We start from the raw sequence: 22,983 nt of genomic DNA on the forward strand, positions 1-22,983 counted from the left end.
TTTATATCCAAATGTAACAAGTGCCTGTTTTCTTCATCCATGTTTGACTCCGTCTCTCTCAGCTCCAGTAAAAGCAAGAGTGAAATCCCACATGAAGACAGAGGTAGACATAATAGCACCGGGCCTGTTTGGATAGTCAGGGCCACCACTTGATATCGGGCCGTCTGCCGTGAACTGAACTGAACTCTTCATCGTTAATTTGAGGGGGAAGAAGACGTATAGGCCTCTTTGAGGTAAACATCATTGACAGCCACCTGCATGTGAAACCAGACCTTTTTGTTTTTTCTGCCCTTCATCTCCTCCTCGTCTGTTCCTTTAATCTCCGCTGCCCTTTGAGTCGGTTTCGTGGCTGCAAGTCAACCAGCCTCACGAACACACAGTCTTTGTTTCAGTGCGGTGTCAGTTTAACTGAGGCAGTAAAGACTTAACTGCTGAGTGATGGGACAGAAGAGCAGATATTTAAAGGATTTCACACACGCTTAAAGTAAATTAACAGAGGTGTAAAGCAAAGCAGCACACATTCTGCATCACTAATCATTGTTTTAATCAATTTTATATGCTGCTTCATGAAAACCTCAGTTTACCACGATAACATTTTAATAAAGGGAAATGTTTGCTCTTTCAGCGACAGGGTGCTATCAGGTGTGAAGAGGGTTCAAAGATTAAATCTAAATGAAATCATAAATGGCAGCACACATGTGTGGCTGTTTAACACAAAACATTGAATCTGGAAGCCTGAAGCTGAGCTTGAAAACACCTGCTGCTGCCAACCACCTTTCTCCTGATTGGTCGGTGCTGATGTCTGACGACCCCCAGCATTTAAGAAAGTGGACGTCTCACTAAGTGGTCGCCATCCTCCTCACAGCCTCACAATCCAGGCGAAAACTGCTCTGCCCCAAAAAACTGTTTGCAACATTTTCGGATATAAAATAGACCAAACAGTGTTTGCATCAGCAGAGTGTCTTCTGATTTAAAATATCGTACCCTAACAAAGTACTTCTAAGGCTCTAAATTAATATTTCACACCCTAAAAACATTTTTTTTTCTGACCAGCTATTGACTCTGTTCTCCTACAACAGGAAAACAGTTCTATTTTTTTTTCATGGTCACGTATTTATTTTCTCAGTTGGTAACGGCCGATGTAAAATCACTGCATTTCTGTGCACTAATCCGACTCTACCATTTGAATCAAACTATGATGATGATGATGGATTGTTGTTTGCCAATGTGTCCAGGCTGATGTAAGTTTAACCGGATCGAACACAACTTGATGAAGCAGATTAGTGGCGTGTGAGAGTTTTAAACCAAGGATGTTTTTTCTTTCTTTCAAATAATCTTTAACTTTGGTGGTTCCCATACTTAGTCGTGAATATTTCATGGTGCAGAGAAATGTTTAATATTTAAATCCAAGCTCTGGGGGGTTTTGATACTGAGGAAGAAATGTGTCCTTTGCTCAGGTCAAGAAGTGGATCATGTTGCTACAGGAACCTGATGTAGGATCAAGTTTTCTCCTTTAGCTGCGTCTGCATGCACCTGTATGTCCCTTACAAAGACGCTGGGTTCTAGAGTTTGTTAGGTAAAAAATGACAAAGTCATACTTTCCACTTGTCCTTTTCCATTTTTTAATGTGTTTTTGAGAGGCTCTGATTGGTTAATGTTCTTCTAAACATATTACCCATTCACTACCTTGAACGCTGAGGAGAGCTGAGCAAGGGTAATTGCTGGGAACCTTTTATGCAGTGACCCCGGACACACATTCCACGCACGCAGGGCCCTGGCGGGGCTATTAAACACATTTCACTGAGGTCCCATCCTTTCTGATGTGTTTTTGGGGGGCTTTTGTTTCCCTACAGTCCAGCCCCTGTACTTGGCCGCCCATCTGAGGGCCTCCGAGCAGATCTCTAGATGCACCGCTGACAGATCCGCCTGTTCTGTGCTGTGGTGATGATGAGAGAGCAGACTACAAGAAAGGATTCCGGGGGGGGGGGGAGGGAGGTGAAAGTGAAGAATGGAGGGAAGGAGAACACAGAGTGGCGGCGCTTCAGATCCTCAGAGGCCTCTCACGACGTGTAGGCCTTCTCCTCTGTCCCTCTGTCCTCTCTGCCTCTTCCCTCCTCCACCGCCAGCGGCCTGTCACTCAGGACTAGACTATTTCATTTTAATAAGGCTAATCCCTGCTAGAGGTAAGCTGCTCATCACCTCTCCCTCCCACTCCTTCACGAGACAGCAATCTCCTTTCAGCATGAGGACAGGATGAGGGTGAGGGTTTGCTCCGCTTGATAGGAGAGAAAAATGTGAAAGGTGAGACGGAAAAGAAGCCTCGGCAGCAGATGTGGTCTGGCTCAATGAGAAAATTTTGGGTTCGATAGAGCTGCAGGTGGTACACCTTTAGTTCTGATTCAGCCTTTTACATCCCATGAAGCACAGTGATAACTTTGTTCTCCGGGGAGGAAGTGGACTGATACACTGGGTCTTTTACTGTATGCTATCACTGACCCCCTGTCAGCAGAGCACTCTCCAGCTGTCAGCAGCGAAACTTCCTGTCCGCGCTGCTTGAGGTGATGTCTTTTCGGAGAAGTGAACATACTGGGAAATGCCCACTAATTGGTCTTCTGCAGAGAGCTGAAGGACATTTTTGTCTCGATAATAATAATAATAATAATAATAATGATAATATCTACTGTAGCATCTACATAGCTTAGTTATCTGTAAGATAATAGAAACAAGGTTAATGTTGAAGTTCAGAAAAACCCCTGGCTGCAGCTTCGTTCCCCAACAAAGCAGCAACACTTTACGTAAAAATAACTTTATTTGTTGGCCCTACGTCCAACGCTCCATGGTTTCAGGAAAAGACCCGATGGGATTGCATCCTGTCCTGGGTTTATGCCATGATATCCTTTTACCCTATTATTAGTGTTCAGTGATGATGGACTGAAATTACAGCACCTGGACCAGAATTCCTCCGGTGAAATTGTAGTGAATACTTTCCAAGTGAAGAGCGTTCGTTTGAAGTGGTGCAGAAGACTGGGAAGCATTAATCGTTAATGCTGCCAGGCACAGCCAGTCAGAAGTGGAATTCTTCCTCAAAACTTAGGGGCTTAACAAGTACGAAAGGACATAGACGATGACAACTAATAAATAAAGTAGAAACATTTAACTGAATGAAAGTTCTGTTAGGTTAACTGCTGACTCGTAATGGCCGGTAGGTGTGAATGCGAGTGCGAATGGTTGTCTGGACCCCACCTCTCACCCTATGAAAGCTGGGATAGGCTAGAAGGAGATAAGTGGTTCAGATGATGGATGGATGGATGGACGGATGGTGGAAGCATTAAAACAAAGTTATGTCCAGGCTGCTGAATGTAATGATTCGGTGAAATGCAGTGAAATGAAGTTTTAATGAACTGAACCAAATAAAGGAGACACCTTTGTGTGAGTGTTTCTATTATTTATCGCCAGATGTGACAATTAAGATGTGTCCCTAAGCACAATTCTCAGTTACTGAAGGTTCTCTTACTTACTTAAATATTTATATTGTATGTGCACATGGCTCCACTTATTTTTTTATTAGTCTGTGAGTAACACAGACATTAAAACTGATACTATAACTGTGGTGTGCAAGTAGTTGCACTGTTACTTGAGTATTGAGTATTGAGAGATGCTGCCTACTGCTGGAGACACCGGGAGGTTAAAATGACAGGAATCCAAACTGCTGGGCGCTTTGAAATTAGAAAGTGAAAAACGTCAGGAGGGAACATTCCACTGCGGTGCCCTGGTCACCTGATCTGTTATGAGGGCCAAGGGTCAACTAACGAAACCGGCCACCAGCTCCTCAGAGGTTTTAAAGACTATAGAAAAACAGCAGGGAGTTGGGGTTAAAAAAAAGAAGAAGTGCGGAATAGATAAAAGCAAAATCCTATTCTAGTTATCTTTGGGAAGGCGACGTAGTGCTCTGAAGGGAAAAAAATCCACTTCACCGTTTTCTCGCTCTAATGCTTTGGTCCATCGCTCCTGCAGGACTTTACCATGTGTCTATGTGACTTGTATCTCTGTCTGCAGCTGGGGTCCAACTCAGTTGAGTATTTGTGAATTGTTGCAGGGGTGCCCCCGCGTTTGGAGGTTTAGGCAGCAGCCCCCGGCTCCACCCCACCCCACCTACACCCTCCCCAGCAGGAGCAGCTAAGAGGCCATCCAGAACAATGGCGAGGCAATGGCTTAATTCGCCGGTGCAGATTTACAGCCCTTCCAGCTCAGCACCTGCTCACATTGTTCCCCAGGGTTTGACCCGAAAACTTATAAGAATTGGTGAAAAAAAGAGGCAATCTATCCCCCCACCTTCCCAGTTAAAGATTTATTTTTTGAGGGGGGGAAATGTCTTGGACTTATATCAGGAAATCGACAGCAAAACCTCTGACATGATGAATACTCTTCCTACCACTTTATGGCCGTGCTGTTCTCCACAGTTTACAACATCAAAGAAGTGTGAGCACCTGAGCAGCAGAGCCTAACCTGAGTGTTTATGTTGCACACAAGTGTCCTCAGTTGTACATTATTCACCGCACCCTCCATTACAATGATAACCGAGGGGGAAGACTCCCGCTGTGTCTTGGTTTGCAGAAGGCACATTCCTGAGGTGGCCTGGGAGAGGGTGAGAGGCTTCGCGGAGAGAGGGGACCTGCGAAACACAATTCCCAGAGAGGATTGAAGAAGGGACGACTGGAGAGCAGAGGCCCTTTTGGTGCCTCAGGGGCCGTATGGACGCCTGCATCTATGCACCCGCATCAGCCCATTCTTCACCCTCCACCACCCGCTCCACTTCATAACAGCATCGTCCACGTGAACGAGTCACGGCCAGAGTGAAGTCGACCCCAGTTTGTTGCTGTTTATACGAAACAACTCTGTTTTCCATTAGTTGGCATCATCTTGTTCCCCCTCACACTCCCCTTCCCCTGCTCACACAACATTGAAGCATTTGTTTTCCTGTTGTTCATTTGTTCTCTGCTCTCCCCCCTTTTCCTTTGAGGCATTTTGGACACAGTGTGAAAACCTGGCCATAGACAGCTGCCCCAATATTATGCAGCAACCCCCCCCCCCCCCCCCCCCCCCCCCCCCCCTTTCTGTGCCTCCAGCTTCTTTTTTCTAGTTGGATACAGGCTGTCAGTTGTGACTATAGGTTTGCTGGGCAGCTCTTGACCTGAGGTGGACCCAGCACTCTGAGGCGTCCTCATTTTATTCCCCATGAAGGAGCGAAACTAATGGAATCCAAAGAGCTGGAGAAGTGCTCACTGCACCACAGTGTAAGGTTAACAGCATTTTCATCAGTGTTGTGAACAATGTGGTAAATGTTTCATTTGGGAAAATCCTGCAGTCAAACTGCAACTAATGCAGAACTTAAACATGTTTGCAGCAGAACAAGCTCCCTTGCTCCTGTTGACTTTTTCAAATCCCAGTTGACAAAAGAGTCGATTGCAGTTTACTGCAAACAGCCTCCAAAGTGACAAGAAATTGAAAATAGGATCCTGTCAGGTGGTGTTAAAGACCTGTAACTAGAACATGTCTTTTCACAAATATTGTTTTATTAGAAATATGTTCCAAAATGTCTTTTTGTAGAAAGGTACAGTAATGTCAATGCCTCCATCAACAGGAGTAATACCAGCAGAAATATTTGCTTCTAACATATGTTGAGTCTTATCATTTGAAAATGTTTTGCTTGATTCGCAGCTCTGTAACTTCTTCTTCAATGTCTGAGCAGGGAGATGGAGGATTGATTTTAACTCCTGTGCAAGCTTCAGGAGCAAATTGTAGCTTTAAATATCACTGATATGCTACAGATATTGGCAGTAATAATAGCTAAATCTGGTACAATTAATTTATTTGTATTCTATGAGATTGATGATTTTGGACACAGTCTCTGATTTAAAAAAAACTTAATATTGATTATTGTAGTTTCTGTGTCATTTGTTACTGGTATCAAGACAAAACTACAGTAAAGACATAAATTTACGCTGTGAGAATCAGAATCTTTGCTGTAATAAACATGTTTGTCAATAATACAAGATGAGCCATACAAAATACATCTCATTTTATTTATTCAACAAACAAAATCAAACATTACATTATCACATAGCTACACAAGTGTCTCAAGCCAAGGTCAGAACTACAATGTCTTTCAAACTGTATCCTCAGGGAGCGACGCTAACGGGAGCGCTAGCGGATGGCATTACTCCGTAACTTGATCTCAAAAATTCATTGGTGACACTGAAGTTTCAACTCAAGGACTGTTTGAATGTAGATGGCAGAATGAGTTTAATAGTGTTAGGTAGAAACCTTGGCTTTGTGCTTTATTAAATGCATCAAAATTGAAAATCTGAATCTGTTTTGTATAAAGTGTGTGTGTGTGTGAGAGAGATATCACGTATTGAGTGTGAGAGCAGTAGCTGGCTTCAGGCCCATGGCTTTCAGGATGCTTTCTTCCAGTGTCAAGTATTCGTCATACTCCTTCTTGTTCATCTCTTCAATCTCCCGTTGTAATTGGACTGTTTTTTCTGCCACCTGGGGACACAACCAGAGATAAATTAGTAAATCTTTTGGTTTATTGTCTGGCCTCTGATTTTTTTGGAGCTTAATGTAAAAAAACAATTGAGCATTCAATCAAGAGAAGCCCACCTTTTTTTTTTTCTTTTCAATTCCCAAACGCAGAAAACATCTGTGTCTACAGAAATTTACCTGATTTTATGGATCATACGGTACCTAATATGAATTATTTTTAATAATAATTACCAGCTTACAAAACAAAGTACACTATAGACCGTTCTCTATCCTTTTATCTCAATTCTTTCTTACATGAGGGTGGACTGAGAACAGTTTTCCGTAATCACTTTAAATTTGATTGTCATCCTCACTGCAGTAACAGTAACCAGACGGTATTATTGATATCACATTTCTGAGGTGCCTTGTCCTTGTCACATGAAGCTGAAAGCTGGAAGTAAACCTAGCAGTAAATGGAGGAAACTCCTGGCTGTTCAGAAGGTGGGGTGATCCATCATTGTTATATTATAGTGGCAAAATAAAACTTGATCTGGATTCATAGCTGTTATCCAATCTAACACTAAAACACGGTAACACAACTAGCTTCTATAGTTAGAAGACGGGCTGCCAGGCACATGCTGTCAATAACCATATTATCTCCACCGCACAGGATCAAGTAGCGATCTGAATGAATAAAACATGAGGAGAGAGAGAGAATGGAATAGCAAAGACGGACAGCGATGGCCTTGTTAATTTGAAACTACGTACACACTATTATCTGGGGCTGCCGTGAAATTGTCGTATAAAGTGGCCATGTCTACTATAAATTAGAATCCATAACTCACCGCATTCGTCTTCAGTTCATCAGCCTCCTTTTTCTCTTTTTCCCACTTTTCCTCCCGCTTCAAAAAATCCTTCAACCCTTCTTCCCCCAGTTCAAAGTATTTGCTCACATTCAAAGCCTGCACACAGAAAGTCATGGGTTAGACGTTGCTGGATGTACACGGTTCAGCGAGCTATTAAAAGCATTCATAACAAATAATAACAATAACCCATAATTGTAATTCCTTTCTCCTTTTGAGCATTCGTGACCATTGGGCCACGTTTCCTGCAGGTGAATCTTGGTTGTAACCGGAAGTAGGTGGCACCTTGCATATAACATTGTCCAGAAGATTCTGTCAGACTGACTTCATGTGGAAAGTCTAGGTGTTAGATGCCTTAAAATATAGATTATAATGTACAATTTACAATTTATCAGTTCAGTGTAATTAATTTGACTTTTTTACATCTTCATTAAACACTGGAAGTGGATTAAAGACACTCAAAATTCCAGCATGGTGCGTTTCCACGGTACATTATATGATGAATATCTTTTCATTACCAGGCAGGAAATCATGCAGTTTAGATTTTGCCTTTGTTGTTACTAATTCCATCCTAGTGCTTTGAGACCCACTGTAAATTCTTTAACAGAGAGCAGAGCAAACGGGTCTCGCTGTCAGTTTAAATGTGTACTTTTCCACTGTACACATGCCACTATGGTGGTGGGGCGTGAGAGAGCAACACTGTCATGTATAGTCTCTACATATCAATCTTAAACTTAATCTCCATTTAGTAAGGCAGCAAAAAGAACCCTGACACTGTAATACCTCTCATTAACTACTGCCGGCACTGGGAGAGTTGTTACACAGGGGGCATCTTACCTCATTCTTGGAAGGGACGCAGAGTCTCCTCGGGATTTCGAAAACTCGGACCATTCCAAGGTTGTCAGTCACAGCTAGCAAGTGCTGTTTGGCTATAGGTAAAAACAAGTCCTTGATTCAATTGATAGTGACTAGGTGATGAGCTCCCTATCAAATGTCTCCCAACAGAAAATGGCACATTATTGTTACTGTCTATGCAAGTTCTCTATGCAAGAAGAAACTTTTTAATACCTTCTAAGGCTACTTAACCAATTGCTACTACGGTGAGCTTACTATTGTGTGGTACATCAAACACTCAAAGAACAAGAACTCACGGGAGTTGATCCAGGGGGTAATGCAGGTAATCCTGGCACTGGTGACATGTGCATGGGTCTGGAAAGGCTCACTGGTCTTTCTCAGCAGGTTCCACACCTCAATACTGCCATCATCTTTCCCGATAAAGAAAACAGCTGGACGTGACAGAGACCAGCATCCTACAGTGCACTGCTGCTCAGTGTTCCTCGACTTGATGACGGGGCCGTCCTGGATGTTGTCAAGTGGTAGATTTACGACGTAATAAATCTGGCGTGTTATGGTTGTGTTCATCATGCTGAACTCAAGATTTAAAGTACGTTACAGGTCGAGTACTTTTAAATTTTGTGATTGAACATTTTTTATTATTACTAGTTAAATTTTTTTTGTTAACAGCTAGTACAGATGAAGCTTGGGGATGTTGTTACCATAACTCCCTCCTTCCAGATGGCGAAGTTCCAGCCTCCTGTGGTCAAAGTGATGTCTTTAAAGAAGGGCGATCGCTGCACCGTATTTACCAACCAGTGATGGATGTTGTAACAGTAGAGGGGCTTGGCACCTGGGAGAAAGGAGAGACAGGAAGTGAAAATGAACTCTTTTTTATCTGACAGTAATTTCCTTCCACAAAGCAACAGGGCAATAACAGTGTATCTTCGTAAATGTACAGACTAGTTCATAAAGGTGACTATTTTCAGCATGGCTTCCAAACCATTGGGTCTAGTGAAGTGGATGTACTTCTTTTATGATTCGATCTGTTACAGTCACGGCCGTGTTTTGTCTCTACTATTGCGAAGAACCTAAAAATGCTAAAACAAATCACATCCTGGTTCTCTTTTGAAACGGTTCAACAGTCAACAAAACGCAAGCCGAAACACTCACTCTCCAGGCGTCCGGAGTCTTCCTTCTCCATTTTCCAGTCAGTGTAAACAATCTCCCCATCCTGGTATTGGAAAATACACATTATGATGCTTGTTACCTCACCAGCAAAAGAGCTACAATATAAACCTTAGTTAAACATTGCTACTAATACTAAACAGCTTCAACAGTAGCTGCTGACAGTAGGCAATCAGCCAGTACATTTAACTTCCTGCTTTAACTCGATCAATGAAATATAAAATATATACTATATAACTCAATTAAAGGCAAAGTTTCATTTGCAACAAACTGTGTAATTGCACTGTGGACCAATTAAGTCCCAGAGTTTATGAGATGATGCAATTCCAAGACATGACATGCTTTGTAATCTTATAAAGCTAAATAAATGAGTTCCCATGAGCTATCTTAAAATAAAAGATGCCCAGCTGGACGTTTCTTCATAATGTGGTTTAAGGAAGGACTTTTAACTTAACATAGATTCTCACTTGATTGAACCAATACCTAAATAAACACTTGCATGACACAAAGACTTTGTCCCACATCAAAAACATTTCAATATTCATAGTGTATAACTGTTTACCTCTGTTCCTATGTAGAGCTTGGTGTTGACATCTTTCAGAGGTTTGAGTGTTTTTGCTGAATGCACACTGAGCTGACTGTAGTCAGGGATGACCCCTGCGCTATGTTCATTTTTATCAGCTTCTTCTGTCAGAGAAAACAGCAAGGCAGAGTGTAGGTGGGGGGGGGGAGTGGGGGGGGGGAGTGGGGGGGCGGCACAAAGTATACACGTTCAGTCAGTGGAGAGGGGTAGTATGGTCCTCATTAGGGACTAAAATGTTGACAAGGAACTGGAAACATTTTTACAGAACAATCCCCCAACGGGGTAATATAATGTTTACACAAAACCACAGAGCATTTGTTTAGTTGCAGTAGTTAGATTTCTCGTGACTGACTTCCATAAAGCTATTTTATGTGTTTGCAGAAAAATTCCCGAACATGCATTTAAAGCAAACATCTACTATTTGTTTAAAGTAAGGAAATAATAGGGAGTGAACAGTGGCATTGTTGCCGTCTGCCCTGTAACTGCATCATGAACAAGACCACAGGAGGCCTAAAGATTGCTGCTGAGGCGAATGGTTTGGTAAAAGAGGATATGAGGGGAGTGGGAAAGAAAGGGAGAACATGTACAGGTGGGAGTGAGGGAGAAGGGTGGGAGAGATGACACAGGGGCTTTTTACCATCACAAAAGCCCATCTGTGACTACAATGACTGCAGGCCTGTGGCTCTAACCTCCCACATCATGAGAGGATTGGAGAGGTCCTGGACCATCTCTGGACCCCCTCCACTTTGCTTATCAGCCTCAGCTGGGGGTGGAGGGCGCTCGCATCCACCAGCTACGTGGCATCTACACCCACCTGGACAAGCCTGGAGGGACTGTAAGGATTATGGTCTTTGACTTCTCCAGTGCTTTTAACACAATCCAGCCTGTCCTGCTGGGGGGAGAACGACATGCTTGCTGTTGACACCCCCATGGTTGCCTGGATCTCGGACTACCTCACTGACCGTCCCCAGTATGTCCGTCCGCAGAACTGTTTGTCTGATCCTGTGACCGGCAGCACAGGTGCTCACCGAGGGACAATTCTGTCTCCTTTTCTCTTCACCCTGTAAACCTCTGACTTCAGGTACAACTCAGAGTCAGAGACTGGACTTCTGTTCTGGCGGAGAGGCTGAGGGGAGAATGTTGGCCAAACTCCTCTTAATCCTGGACAATCCCTCCCACCCTCTCCACTGTGTGCTGGCTGCACAGGGGAGCACTTTCAGCCAGAGACTGATCACAGTCAAGTTCTCCAAAGAAAGCTACAGGGGATTCGTTTCTGTTCAACTCAACCACCCTTCTGTAAAAAGGAGGGGGTCGTATTGTTTTATTTAATTTATTATTTTAATTTCATTTATGTTTTCTCCTCTAGCTGGGCTTTTTCTTACTTATTGATCAGTAGTTTGTACTTGCACTTGTTCGTTGTCTTGGTTTGGTTTTCTCCATTCTTTTGCACTTTTCACGTGAAGAGCAGCTGTAACAAGGCACCGCAATTTCCATATGGGATCAATAAAGTTGTTTGAATCTTCAATCTGTCTGCCAGTGACAGTGCAGGACTATCCGTTCACACCACCTTATCAGCAGGTCACTTCTGATCAAGTCTCCGTCTCACGCTGTTAGATTAGCTCTTGAAGGTCGGATCACTTTACTCAATCACACATCTTCTAAATCCACTTTCCCCCAGCGAAGATGTGTGTTAAGATATGAGACAGACGATACAACACAACTACAAATGTGGACATTGTTTCACTTTTACCACACAGCACTGCTGCTCAACTGTTGCCTAATCCCCACGAGGGCTTGCTTGCAAAAACGTAAGTGTGGTCGATCGTGGTTCTGTTGCGGGGCAGAGTGGAGCTTTTCTGCAGTGGCTACTACTACAGTGCAACTGCAAGTGACTCCAGCATCACCATTTCAAAGGGCACAGAACAAAATCCTGAATTTAGAGGTCCCAGGCAGACAACACACACACATTCATATGAGTCAGATCTTTAGTAGCACTACAGTATTATTCATGCTGGGATTCATTAAAACCCTAATAACAGGTCTTGGGGCTGCTGAAAAAAGCAGCTGATTTACTGTCTTAGTTTGTGAGTATACATTCTATAAACACCAGCTACCAAAGCTCTTCTTAGAGGTAGATCTTGATCCACACAAAGACAGGTCTCTTCATGACCAGCCAGGACACACACTATCATCTTCTGGCCCCTGAGGAGCTTGAGCAGCATATTGCAAAGAGCTGACAGTGAGCAAGGCTAATGCACTGCAACTATAAGAGCCTTGTTTTGGACGTATCACTTAATAAAGTGCTATGAAACCAGAGGAGAGAAGAGGGAGACAGACAGAGAAAGAGAGGGGCTGAGGGCTAAGTGAACCCTGCCCCATGGATCATTACACGCAGCCACCCAGAGCGAATTTCAAGAACTCAACCACAGACATTTTGGTGACTATTAGATAGGGAGCAGTAACATATTATATAGTATTCACTCTTATTACTTGAATCTCTTTGTACTAGAATCCAGATACTGTATAAGCTACCCAGAGACTTTTGTTATGTATTTTTGTATGCTTTAATTCCCAGTAACTCAAATTTAAGAGATTTTGACCTAGCAATAATAGTAGACAGATTATTGTACAGATTATTATGACTGAGAAATGTTCATGGAGAAACGGTTCGACACAGAGAAACAAATAAACCCAGCAAGCCTCAGGGGGAATAATCCGTCACCTGTGCTCCTACCTGTATTACTATTGCTGGCGTACGGCTCAAGGTCGATCTTCAAAGGAGCGTATTCTCCACTGGTATTGATCCTGGGTAGGGAAACCTGACACATGACATTGAAAAACTGATATAAAAATAATGAATTTGATCCATTTTGGAATAAGGATGTAACATACCAAAACGTGGAAAAAGTTAAGTATTGTGAATACTTTTGGATCTACTGTACAACCTGCTAAACCGTCATACAGTACGGTCATTTTTTGCCAGTATTGGTGAACTTCAGCTTAGACCAAAGACCATAATCATCCGAATTAAGTTTAATTATGTTTCATATCACATCACAAATTCTTCAGTACCCTGAACATTGGCTTCCACGTGCGGTCCAGGTGTTTGAATCTGTCAGAGACACTGTAGGGTGTCAGCTGATTCTTCTGAGCCACATTGTGCCTCCTGTCAGATGCTGAGTGGGTCAACGGCTTTTGCACACGCACATCCCAGAACAGTATGGAGCTTTAGATAAACAGAAAGATAGAGATCCTCAAATGAATACTCAAAAACTATGGTGTCACTGAACACACAATCAATACCAGCTAACGACGACTTTAATGGACCTCTAATAAAAACCAACAACATTGTCAGTCAGTCCTTCAAAATATAAAAACTATTTTGTGTATGTATGTATGTTTGTGTGTGAGATACAATCAATAATAATTCTTAGTAACCCAAACTTAAATTCAACACACGGCTTTTAAATAACTAGTACAATACATTTGCTCAGCAGGGGAGGCGGCTGACAAGCTAGATTGTACTGTGGGTTTTGAAAAATTAAAATTTAACAATTAAATTGAACATTTTCCTGTTCAAGGCCTACCAGTCGGGGGAGCAGGTGACAAACTGAACAGAAAAGTTGTTCTTGTTCTCCATTGGTATGCCTGTCCCAGTCACCTAATCAGAGAGAGAGAGAGAGAGAGAGAGAGAGAGAAAATGATCAAATCAACAGATGTCAGATTTAGTAAGTTAAAGAAATGAAAGTAGTGATGAAGGTTGCTAGAAGATATATAGAAGGTTAAGGTTCCCCTAGAGGGCACTTCCATGATTGCCTTAAATTAGATGAGTGCCAGTGGCTGCCATGATTTACACTAAGGAATATTCTCATTGAAGTACAAGAACATTTTTGATCTGTGTGAGCCCAGTTCATTATTACTGTATGAATACTTTTATGGCTTCTAGTATGACTGCCTTTTTTTTAAATAATACTTCTGTCTGCTTGGTAACAAACCAAAGACCGAAGTGTTCCAGAAACACACAGGTCAACTGTACAATATACTGGTAGATATTCTTTGGTGATAAGCCACTATCAAAGAAAAAAAAAAACCTGGACCCGTGAACTTATTGTCTGTTGCTGTAAGGAAAGGAAACGTCTGTCAGAACAAGTACAAAATCCTCTTGGGGCTATGATAGATGCAGTCGTTTGTCGTGAAGCCTTGAAGTTAATATTCTGTCCAGAGCAGCTGTATTTCTCATTACTTTTTGTATTGATAGTGTACTGCAATGACCCTATGAGGCAAAGTGTCTTCCTGTTGTTTTTCCCCGCCTTCGTGTTCCAAAGCTGGATGCAGAAATCATTAAGACGTGTCATTAAGACCTGACACTTCAAGCACGAATACTTTATCATCACTGCAATTTGAGGCTTAGGTGTAAAGATAAAAAACCTAGTCTAGTTGCCTCTGGTATGGTGGAAACTATGTCATAGTGTTTCTACATTAGATATGAGAAAGAATTGTGAAATTGAGAAAACCCTGAAGAATGTTTTGCTGAACGCATTGCTGTGTAGCTACAGAAAACATCATATATTAATAGAAATACTCCAAATTAAATTGACCTGAATAACCATATGGAAGGTTCAGGCATCCACCTAGTGGACTACTGATGGAAACCAACCCATGGATAACTTTGTATTCTGCCTGTTTGGTGTCAGACATGTACAGTAATTGTTCATTTTCTCTCACCCCTCTGCCCATCAGCTCTGTGTACCTCAAACGTTGGTGGCAGCCATTTGACATCAGTAATTTGTGCTTTGTGGCTGCTCTCTAAGGCAGACACTGCACTGTAGCGCAGGACAGGAGTCTTATTATGTCCATTGTCTTCAAGGTCCTGGTGGGAGGTCGGACACAAAAAGCACAACTTTACCTTACAGTTAGCATTCAATATAATACAAAGACTTTGCACGGTGATGACATCCTATCCTACAGTGAATATACACACAGTAACTGTACATATATTCAAATATAGTATACAGTACATAACAGGTCAAAATGATTTTGGGAAGTTAAACTGCAAAGGCTGTGACTTAAATCCTGAAACTCGAATAGAATGTGTAACTACCAATTAACACCATCATCGTAGCGCTGCTTCCATGTGGTATGAAAAAAAAGACAGCTAACTTCAAGGTAAGGCTTTTTAGCTGATACAAATGCCAATGTTTACAGTGCAAACACCAAAGAGGGCAGTGATCTGAATGGCTTGTCTGTTATCTTACGCAGGAACAAACTACAGTGGTAGATGGTGGCTTGTGTAACAGCTGGAGCATGTGAGCTGATGCTGTTGACTCAGGGGAATAAAGCGCAAACAAGGACAAAAAAAGAACAGAGGGAGGAATGGAGAGTGAAATAGGAGAATAATATAGAGAGGACAGAGTTCGAGACAGCTGATACTTCAGAGGCAAAAAAAAGGACACAAAGTAAATGGAGGCTAAGATGATGGGGGCATGTGGATCTATTCAATTACAACAATCTAGTCGAAGAACAGAACTCAACCTTCATCCACCTACCTAATATAATCTAAACAATGGAGATAGGACATGAAAACTATTTAATATGATAGTAACCAAAAAAATGTAAAGACTTTGTCCTCAGTCGGGAGTCTCCTATTCAGTTAGATGACATTCTTCCGACTATGGGTTTTGTATAAAGCCTAATAGGGTGCTTTCATTTTTCCAGTAGGGTCATGTAAAGATATAAACTCGCTTTGAGATTTACTCCTGCCATTAGTACGTTTGTTGAACTAGTTTCGACAGCTGTGGTCGGCTTTAAAAGGACCATTAGACCTCTGCATTCCTGTTTAATGAAAGGTTGAGAATGCGGAGAGAACACTGGAGTCAACGTATCATCATCACACACTGTCATACAGCACAACTGAAAAGTAGAGCATGACTTTAGAGCTAATTTGCTGCATGCTTTGATAAACTGAGGACCCATGGTTGAATAAATTAAAAAAAACAACTATTATTGTATTAACATTTTGTTCATTGACGACAGGATATGATAGAGACAGATATTTGTACTTACAAACATGTCAGGGGCTTTTTTACCACCAGGCTGTGTTCCCTGTAGGTGTGTGACGTGTTTGGAAATGTCCCATAACACAACCTGAGACAATAGTAAAATAAAATCCTTTACTGGTCGGTTAACGTCAGATCATGGTCATGTACTAGACAGTTTGGAAGGCCATTTCCGTCCACAGGGATAAAAAGGTAAGTCGAAAAAATAAAAAGATGAAGATCAGATAATTCGATAAGATTTCAAAAAAGTCAAAATATTGATCTTTTGTCCGATTATGATTTTTTTATTTCATACGATACAATTGTCCTCTTTATTTTTCCCTGCAGGCTGAAATAGGCTTCCATATAACACGGATCTGAATGGAGGAAAAGTGCAGGGCAACACAACAGAGGGGCGTGTTAGTCATACTGTATACCTGTGTTTATTTTCTGCTAAACAGTTTACCAAGAATGTGGTAAGACACAAAAGCCAGCGGTGGCAGAGATGGAGAGTTAAAAAAGGAGCACCTGGCCATTCATGCAGCCGCCAACGATAATATTTGGATCTGAGGGGCAGAACTCAAAGGCAAAAATTCCATCTGGACACTCCAGCAGTAACTGCAAGAAACACAGAAAAACCACATACACAGGGCAGAAATATTATATTTCAAAGTAGAAATGTCCATGTATTGGGTGCTTGCCACAATGAGTATTTATTTATTCTAGTCTTGCCTTACAAAGTTCAGCTTTTAATCCACAAAACCAAGTGCATTGAGGAGATTCCATTTCATCAGGCATAAGGGGATAAAGACCCAGGAGGGATAGGATGGTATTACAGAGCAGTCATTTTTCAGCCTCGACTTTAAATCTGCTCAGGTTTATAATTAGTTGCATGACTGGAATACAGCACTTTACTGTCATACAGTCTGTACGGCAATAAAGTTATTTATTTCTAGTATATCATGTCTCTCTAATTTCCTCCACACTTTTCCAGATCACTGTTCCAGCAAACAAAGAAACGAATGCATGACACATGCAGCATACGTCATACAGAACTCACATTACTCTCGAGTGATTTAGCCGCCCAGTTTTATTGATTGAGTTCCTGTGTCAAATCAATAGAGCCGCTCAAATTTTTCCTAACGCAAATAATGGTATCGAACGACAGCACAAACCAAAATCCTTCTGACTAGGGGACAGTCTCTCTCACAGATTTAAGGTGAGGAGGGGGGAGAGAATTTCCATGTGGACTGTGAAATATTGACTTTGAAAATCTATTTTCACATTCATGTACCGTAGATTCTCCGTTTCCATACCTGGGGATGTGAAGGATCAGAGAAGCTGTAGAAGACAATGAAGGAAGTTCGGATGTCAAACATAACGGACTCATCCAACTGTTTCTCTTTGTTCTCTGTCAAAGCCACAGCTATTACACCTACCACATAAAAAACACACATCATCCAACTTATCGGCAACAACAGATATGACAGAAGATATGACAGATGTGTTTTTAAAGTCTCTTTTAACTTTGTTGATTGGGAAATCGGTGGATGAAAACTGATCTTGACTTTGAATAACAAATATTCCTAGTCATCACATGTTATGCCACTGATCTTAGACAAGAATCTTGCTCTATGGGGCAACAACTGGGGAAAATTACAAAGTGGTACTGACGGTCATGAATGCTTTTCCAGTGGCTGACAGCGTGATCATTGTGAGAACTCCTGACGTTTAATCTAGTTACAGTTATTTCCGGGCCGTTCTATCAACGCTGCCTTGTCGAATGCAACCGCAAGGGGGAACAAGCCAGTGTCTTCTTGTGCCAAATGCTAAATCAGACTTATAACCACAATAATGTTTTGCTTAACAATCCAGGCACCACAAGTCTCAATAAACTGTAGTCTGTGCAAGTTATCAAAACTGACCTCGTTTGCTCTGGCAAAATGGCGAAAAATAAAATAAGTCCCCACAAGAAAAGGGAGCTGAACATGCTAATCTGAAAGTAATTCCCTAGATGCTATGGTCTTTACTTAATATTTTACTATAGGAAACTGCTCCCTGGCTGAAATGTTGGACTTTACCATAGATGGTAGGATGCCAGTTAATGCTGCTAACTTTCTTGTCCTTGGAGTATTTCTGGTCTGCGAAGGCCTGAAACAGCATTAAACCTTCAGAAACCTTCCCACACCAGTCATCAGCTTCGACCCCTGTTCCCAGTGCATGCCAGTCATCAGTGAACACGTTGTTTATCTGCTCCTGTTGAAGGGCTTTCAAAACTCTGCAAAAACAACATTTTTAGGCAAAACTTGTTATGGATCCACGCATTATTTTTCATCGTCCTCAGTTGTGTCTGAACAATAGCTTTGCTAACATAACTGGTTAATGATGCTCTCTTATGTTCTCTTAAAACGGACACAGAGGAACACAGTGGAACCGTAGGCTGGGATCTGGGGGATTATGAGATTGGTATCATAAAGCTCTCGTAATAATAATACCAACACATACAGTACACAAGCAGGGTGAGTGATGTTTACAAGTTCAGATATTCTGATAATGATGGATACGTTTAATTACTCTATGACCGATACAGAAAGGTATGCGTTTGGTGTCTTCCTTAATAAACTACAGGTATAGTCCTTTGTAAGTAGACAAACTGTATGAGACACCATGACAAAGTAAGATATTTAATTTTACCTGGGGGTCACTAAGTTGCAGAAATTCTTCAGAGTTTCGTCCTGGAGGATGATTTCTATTTCGTCCTCATTAAACTCTCCTGCCTCGTACTGAGTAAACATATTTCTTTGAAATTTCCTGTAAAAAGTACATAAGGTTCTTAACTATTTAGTCAGAAGGTGTTAGCTTACAATAAACAGAGAAATAATTTACATTTGGTGACAGAAAGTGCAATTAATGCATCTATAATATATGGATTTATAATCTGCTCCACCTGAGGGCAAAGCATATCTATAAATACTTCTGGAAAATATTGATTGGAAATAATGTTTTACTATTGCATTCTAGTTTTATGTGTACTGATCTGCTAGTATTACCATTGTGTTTGAGCACTGCTGCTCTGCAGTGTGGGAACAGCGTGGACCCCGCAGTCCCGCTGCAGCTGCTTGATGCTGAATCTGCTGTCCTGATAGGAAGCACACTCCAGGTAGCTATCCTTAGCATCTGCAGTGTTGCGGTCAGAAAAAACGACTGATGCCATGAAGTTCCTGCGCACTCTGGAGAACTTGTATCGTAGCTAATGAGAAAAAGGAGACACAGCAGGGGTCTGTAAAATGTGCTTTAACACACTTATGTAATGTGTTAGTTACCTACTGCAATACCCTTTCTCTGGTCTCTTTCACAGATTCTTCATCTATTTCCAGCTCACTACCAAGAGATATCCATTGTTTTGGTTCTGGGGTCTTATGGACTTCCTCTTCTAACACTTCTGCTTTCTCAGGCTCTGGGGGCTGCAAAGCAAAGAACTTATACTAAAACTAGAGAGAACAGTGGACAACAAAAAAGAAGATAACTTTGAAAGCGTTTCTGGACATTTCCCTCTGAAATCATCCTACACTGACACATTTGTTACTAATTGATGGCAATATGCACACTAGCAAAACTAGTGAAAAACAGTCTACAGTAACAGTAACAATGTGATTAAATAAAGAAAAAAAAATAAAGACTAAGGTTTCGTCATCATTGCGTAGATGTTGCAATGACACACAGTAATGTATTACACAGAACAGGCACTGACTGCGGGGTATTTTAAGAACAAAGTATGAATTATGAACAGCAATGGAAAACCTTGTGTTGTGTACTATAATCAAAATGAATGTTCTCACCATGAGGATTCTGTCCTTAGCTTCTGTTGTCAGAACCAGGTAGAAGCACTGGCCGTAAATGAAATCTCTGTCATAAACAAGCAAAAGCTCATCCTCTGGGTAGTCCTGTCAAAAACAGAGAGAAGACAGTGTCTGCTGTCACATTAGATTAAAAAAACGCTTGTAATGGATTGTTTTCCATAAAAGGTTTGGACAGAATTAAACCAGCATGTTTTTATATATATTCTGCCAACCACAATAAAACCCTGTACGATAGTTCAATTGGGATATGAGATTATGGTGCAACATGTGGACAGACAACCACGGACACACACACACAAACACATCACTAATGCCAAATCAGGTGTCGGCTTCATCTCAAATAAGACGGCTCACATTGCTTTGAACTAATGGGTCTGTGTGGGTTCTGACAGTAAGATAAAGTGTGAGACTGTTCCCACAACTTTTAACATGGGATATGTGCATCATCACTGTCTTGGGGGCATTGTCTGAGTGATCTCTGTGACAATGGATCAGCCTCACCAGCACATTCTGCTTCACAGGGCTGAAATCTGACACTGCCGCTCTTCTCTTAATGTCCTGAATGATGTCGTCTTTTCTCAGCAGCTTGTAAGGATTCTCCCCAGTGACATCTTCATCTGCGCAGCAATCAAAGAGCTCCTGGGTGGCTGATGTCAAGACTATGGGGAAGATGTCCTCTGGATGATCTTGAGAAAGACAACCAACAATTAATACATGTAACAAAGAGAAAAACATATTCTAACATTTTAGCAGGCTCAGGTAAACAGACCTCATACCCCCAAAAGATGGTGAGCAACTACATACTCATCAGATGTAGCTGTAGAAACGGTGCTGAAAACATAAATATGCTAATGGCTGATTATTATTATAGAATACGGCCTTGTGAATGTAGAGAGGCATCAACTAACAGCTTGAAGTTCAATGATCAAGTGACACTCAAACAAAAATGCTTTAGGGTTAGTTTGCCTACAGACAAACACAGATTCTTTTCCCTGCTTTTCTGATTAAACGCTACGCTTCTCATCTTTTACCTGCCCCTCCCTGTAGGCTGGCCCACCATACAAGATCATAGGATGAAATGCAATCTTTGTGAATAGTCTACATGCAACATCCAAACTCTAGAGGAAGGGGAGTATGTTTTGGTTTTTTTTTGACAGGGAGATCAAAAATGCTTGAATTCAGGATCTAAAATAATCAGTTAAAGACATTGAATGGACTTTTTTTTTACTATTTAAAACCACATAACCACAACAAAGTTTGTCTTAATAAAAAATGTATCTAGACGTCTTTATATCTAAGGGCAGGCTTAGTCCAGGGCACAATACTGTAAACAAGGCTCTACATAATAATAGTTTTCATCCCTCTTGCGGTCTCTCTCTTCAAAGTCTTTCCACAAGGTTGCCGAGAGGACGTGAAGAATGCTCAAATAAAAGCTTAAGTAACCACTTCCCAGCTGGGTGTGTCAACCTTTTCATCTCACACCATTTAGGCTTCATGCCAAATCATTGTAGTGGAAACCCGCATCCCTGATTTCACAGAGTTATGTGTCAACTACGGCATTTGTATTCATGGAAAATATTTACTTGAGAGACAAACACAGTGTGATGTGAAATGTTCTGTTACCCTCAAGAATGCAATTAAACTGCAATTGTAGCCTGCACCTTAAGACATTATTTAAATTTGCCGTGACTCCTTCCTGTGCATAATTCGACCAGGCTGGCATTTTTGACTGCTTCTAGTAAAATAAGTGCATCATAGTTTTAGTTCTATTTGTTTTAATCACTTTTCATACTGGTAAAGAATCCACATTAGGCTCTTAAATATCAGCAATATTCTTGTGAAACCTGTTGCGAAGTGACACAAATCAAACATGCACAGGGCCAGAGATGTTGAGGATGGTCTTTAACATTGCTATCTTTTGAGCTCCGATGAGTCCAGCTTTTGGTCTGGGAGGTTTTTCTATGAGAAATAGCAAAGCAAACCTGCAAGATAAATAATAATGCTGCCATTGTCACATGAGAGGGACCAATGTCTCATTTACTGAAAGAAAAATGGTTCCCACAAGGTTATCCATTATATTTCAGGGTTAAAACATGGTTTCAGTTAATGTTTATAGTCAGGGCTTGGTTAGGGTTAGGGTCAGCTGCCACATAATATATCCAACTAAAAAGAAAATCTCTTTAGAATGTTTTAATTTAGGAGATATAGACTGTATTACAGTCCTAATAACAATGGAAGTAGAAGTTGGAAATAGAAAAAAAATAAAGAATAAGTGCACAAAAGAGAATCTTAACAACACCTCCTTCATTCTCCAAGGCAAATCTGATTAAATGACATGTACATTTACATTTATAAAGGAAGGTAATAAAGTCCAATAAACTATAAAAGTATAATTAAATTCAATTTAGAAATGTGTTTAGGTAAATAAAAAGTAATTCATTTTCACCTACCAGGCTTTTCCACAGACACTGATGACTTAACATTCTTTTCTGAAAGGGAAGTAACCGTAAGGTCAGTGTTTCATTTACAGTACTGTTTCTCAGTTACTGATCATACACAGACAAATGTTCTTGCATGTACTAATACTGTGTTAACATACAGACACTCACTTTTTGTTTTACTGCCTGCACCGCCTGTTGCATTTTTTGTTCTCTTAGGTGCCATTCTTGCTCTTATGACAGCTTCACTAAAAGAAATGATCACACTTTCAGTACCAAGTTTTGCAAATAGTGTTACTTTTCTTCAAGCAAAAAATCCATCATATTTAACATTTTTCTGAATCGATTGTATGTTTTATTGGATGAACTCTTAATGAGAGCGACACAGTGGTAACACAGTGCCTTGCACCACCTCCACAAATGTCATAGGCGACGCACGGGCGACATCTTGTGGAGGATAAGAAAATTGCCCTGCGATTTCTTTCCTGCCATATTAACAGTGATCAATCTGAATTTATTTACTTGTGAAAAGAATTTCAACCAAGTCCTCAGGACGATGACGTGTTCTCCAATTTATACTTGCAAAGGTTGTACCTGCAAGTATAAATTGCTTCACGACCGATGCTATTTTAGCAGGATTAGCTAACGAGCTATAAC

The 22,983-nt window shown here is 41.2% G+C and overlaps 1 protein-coding gene across 1 annotated transcript; it reads right to left on the bottom strand.

The window, feature by feature from the left end:
* Window positions 1-6,064: 6,064 nt before the first annotated feature.
* On the bottom strand, window positions 6,065-22,569 carry dnai3 (dynein axonemal intermediate chain 3). The gene is made up of 22 exons (XM_067514547.1): window positions 22,498-22,569; window positions 22,339-22,377; window positions 20,390-20,574; window positions 19,868-19,972; window positions 19,364-19,492; window positions 19,079-19,278; window positions 18,723-18,839; window positions 18,110-18,306; window positions 17,345-17,463; window positions 16,557-16,646; window positions 16,057-16,137; window positions 14,744-14,863; window positions 13,581-13,654; window positions 13,066-13,219; window positions 12,728-12,812; window positions 9,973-10,097; window positions 9,396-9,456; window positions 8,945-9,075; window positions 8,540-8,747; window positions 8,226-8,317; window positions 7,371-7,487; window positions 6,065-6,549 (listed from the first exon to the last, which is right to left on the bottom strand). The coding sequence occupies exons 1-22, from the start codon at window positions 22,550-22,552 to the stop codon at window positions 6,409-6,411; spliced, it is 2,625 nt and encodes an 874-aa protein (XP_067370648.1). The 5' UTR covers window positions 22,553-22,569; the 3' UTR covers window positions 6,065-6,408.
* Window positions 22,570-22,983: the final 414 nt, after the last annotated feature.

This window comes from Channa argus, chromosome 8 (genome assembly GCF_033026475.1).
Source record: "Channa argus isolate prfri chromosome 8, Channa argus male v1.0, whole genome shotgun sequence".
NCBI lineage: Eukaryota > Metazoa > Chordata > Actinopteri > Anabantiformes > Channidae > Channa > Channa argus.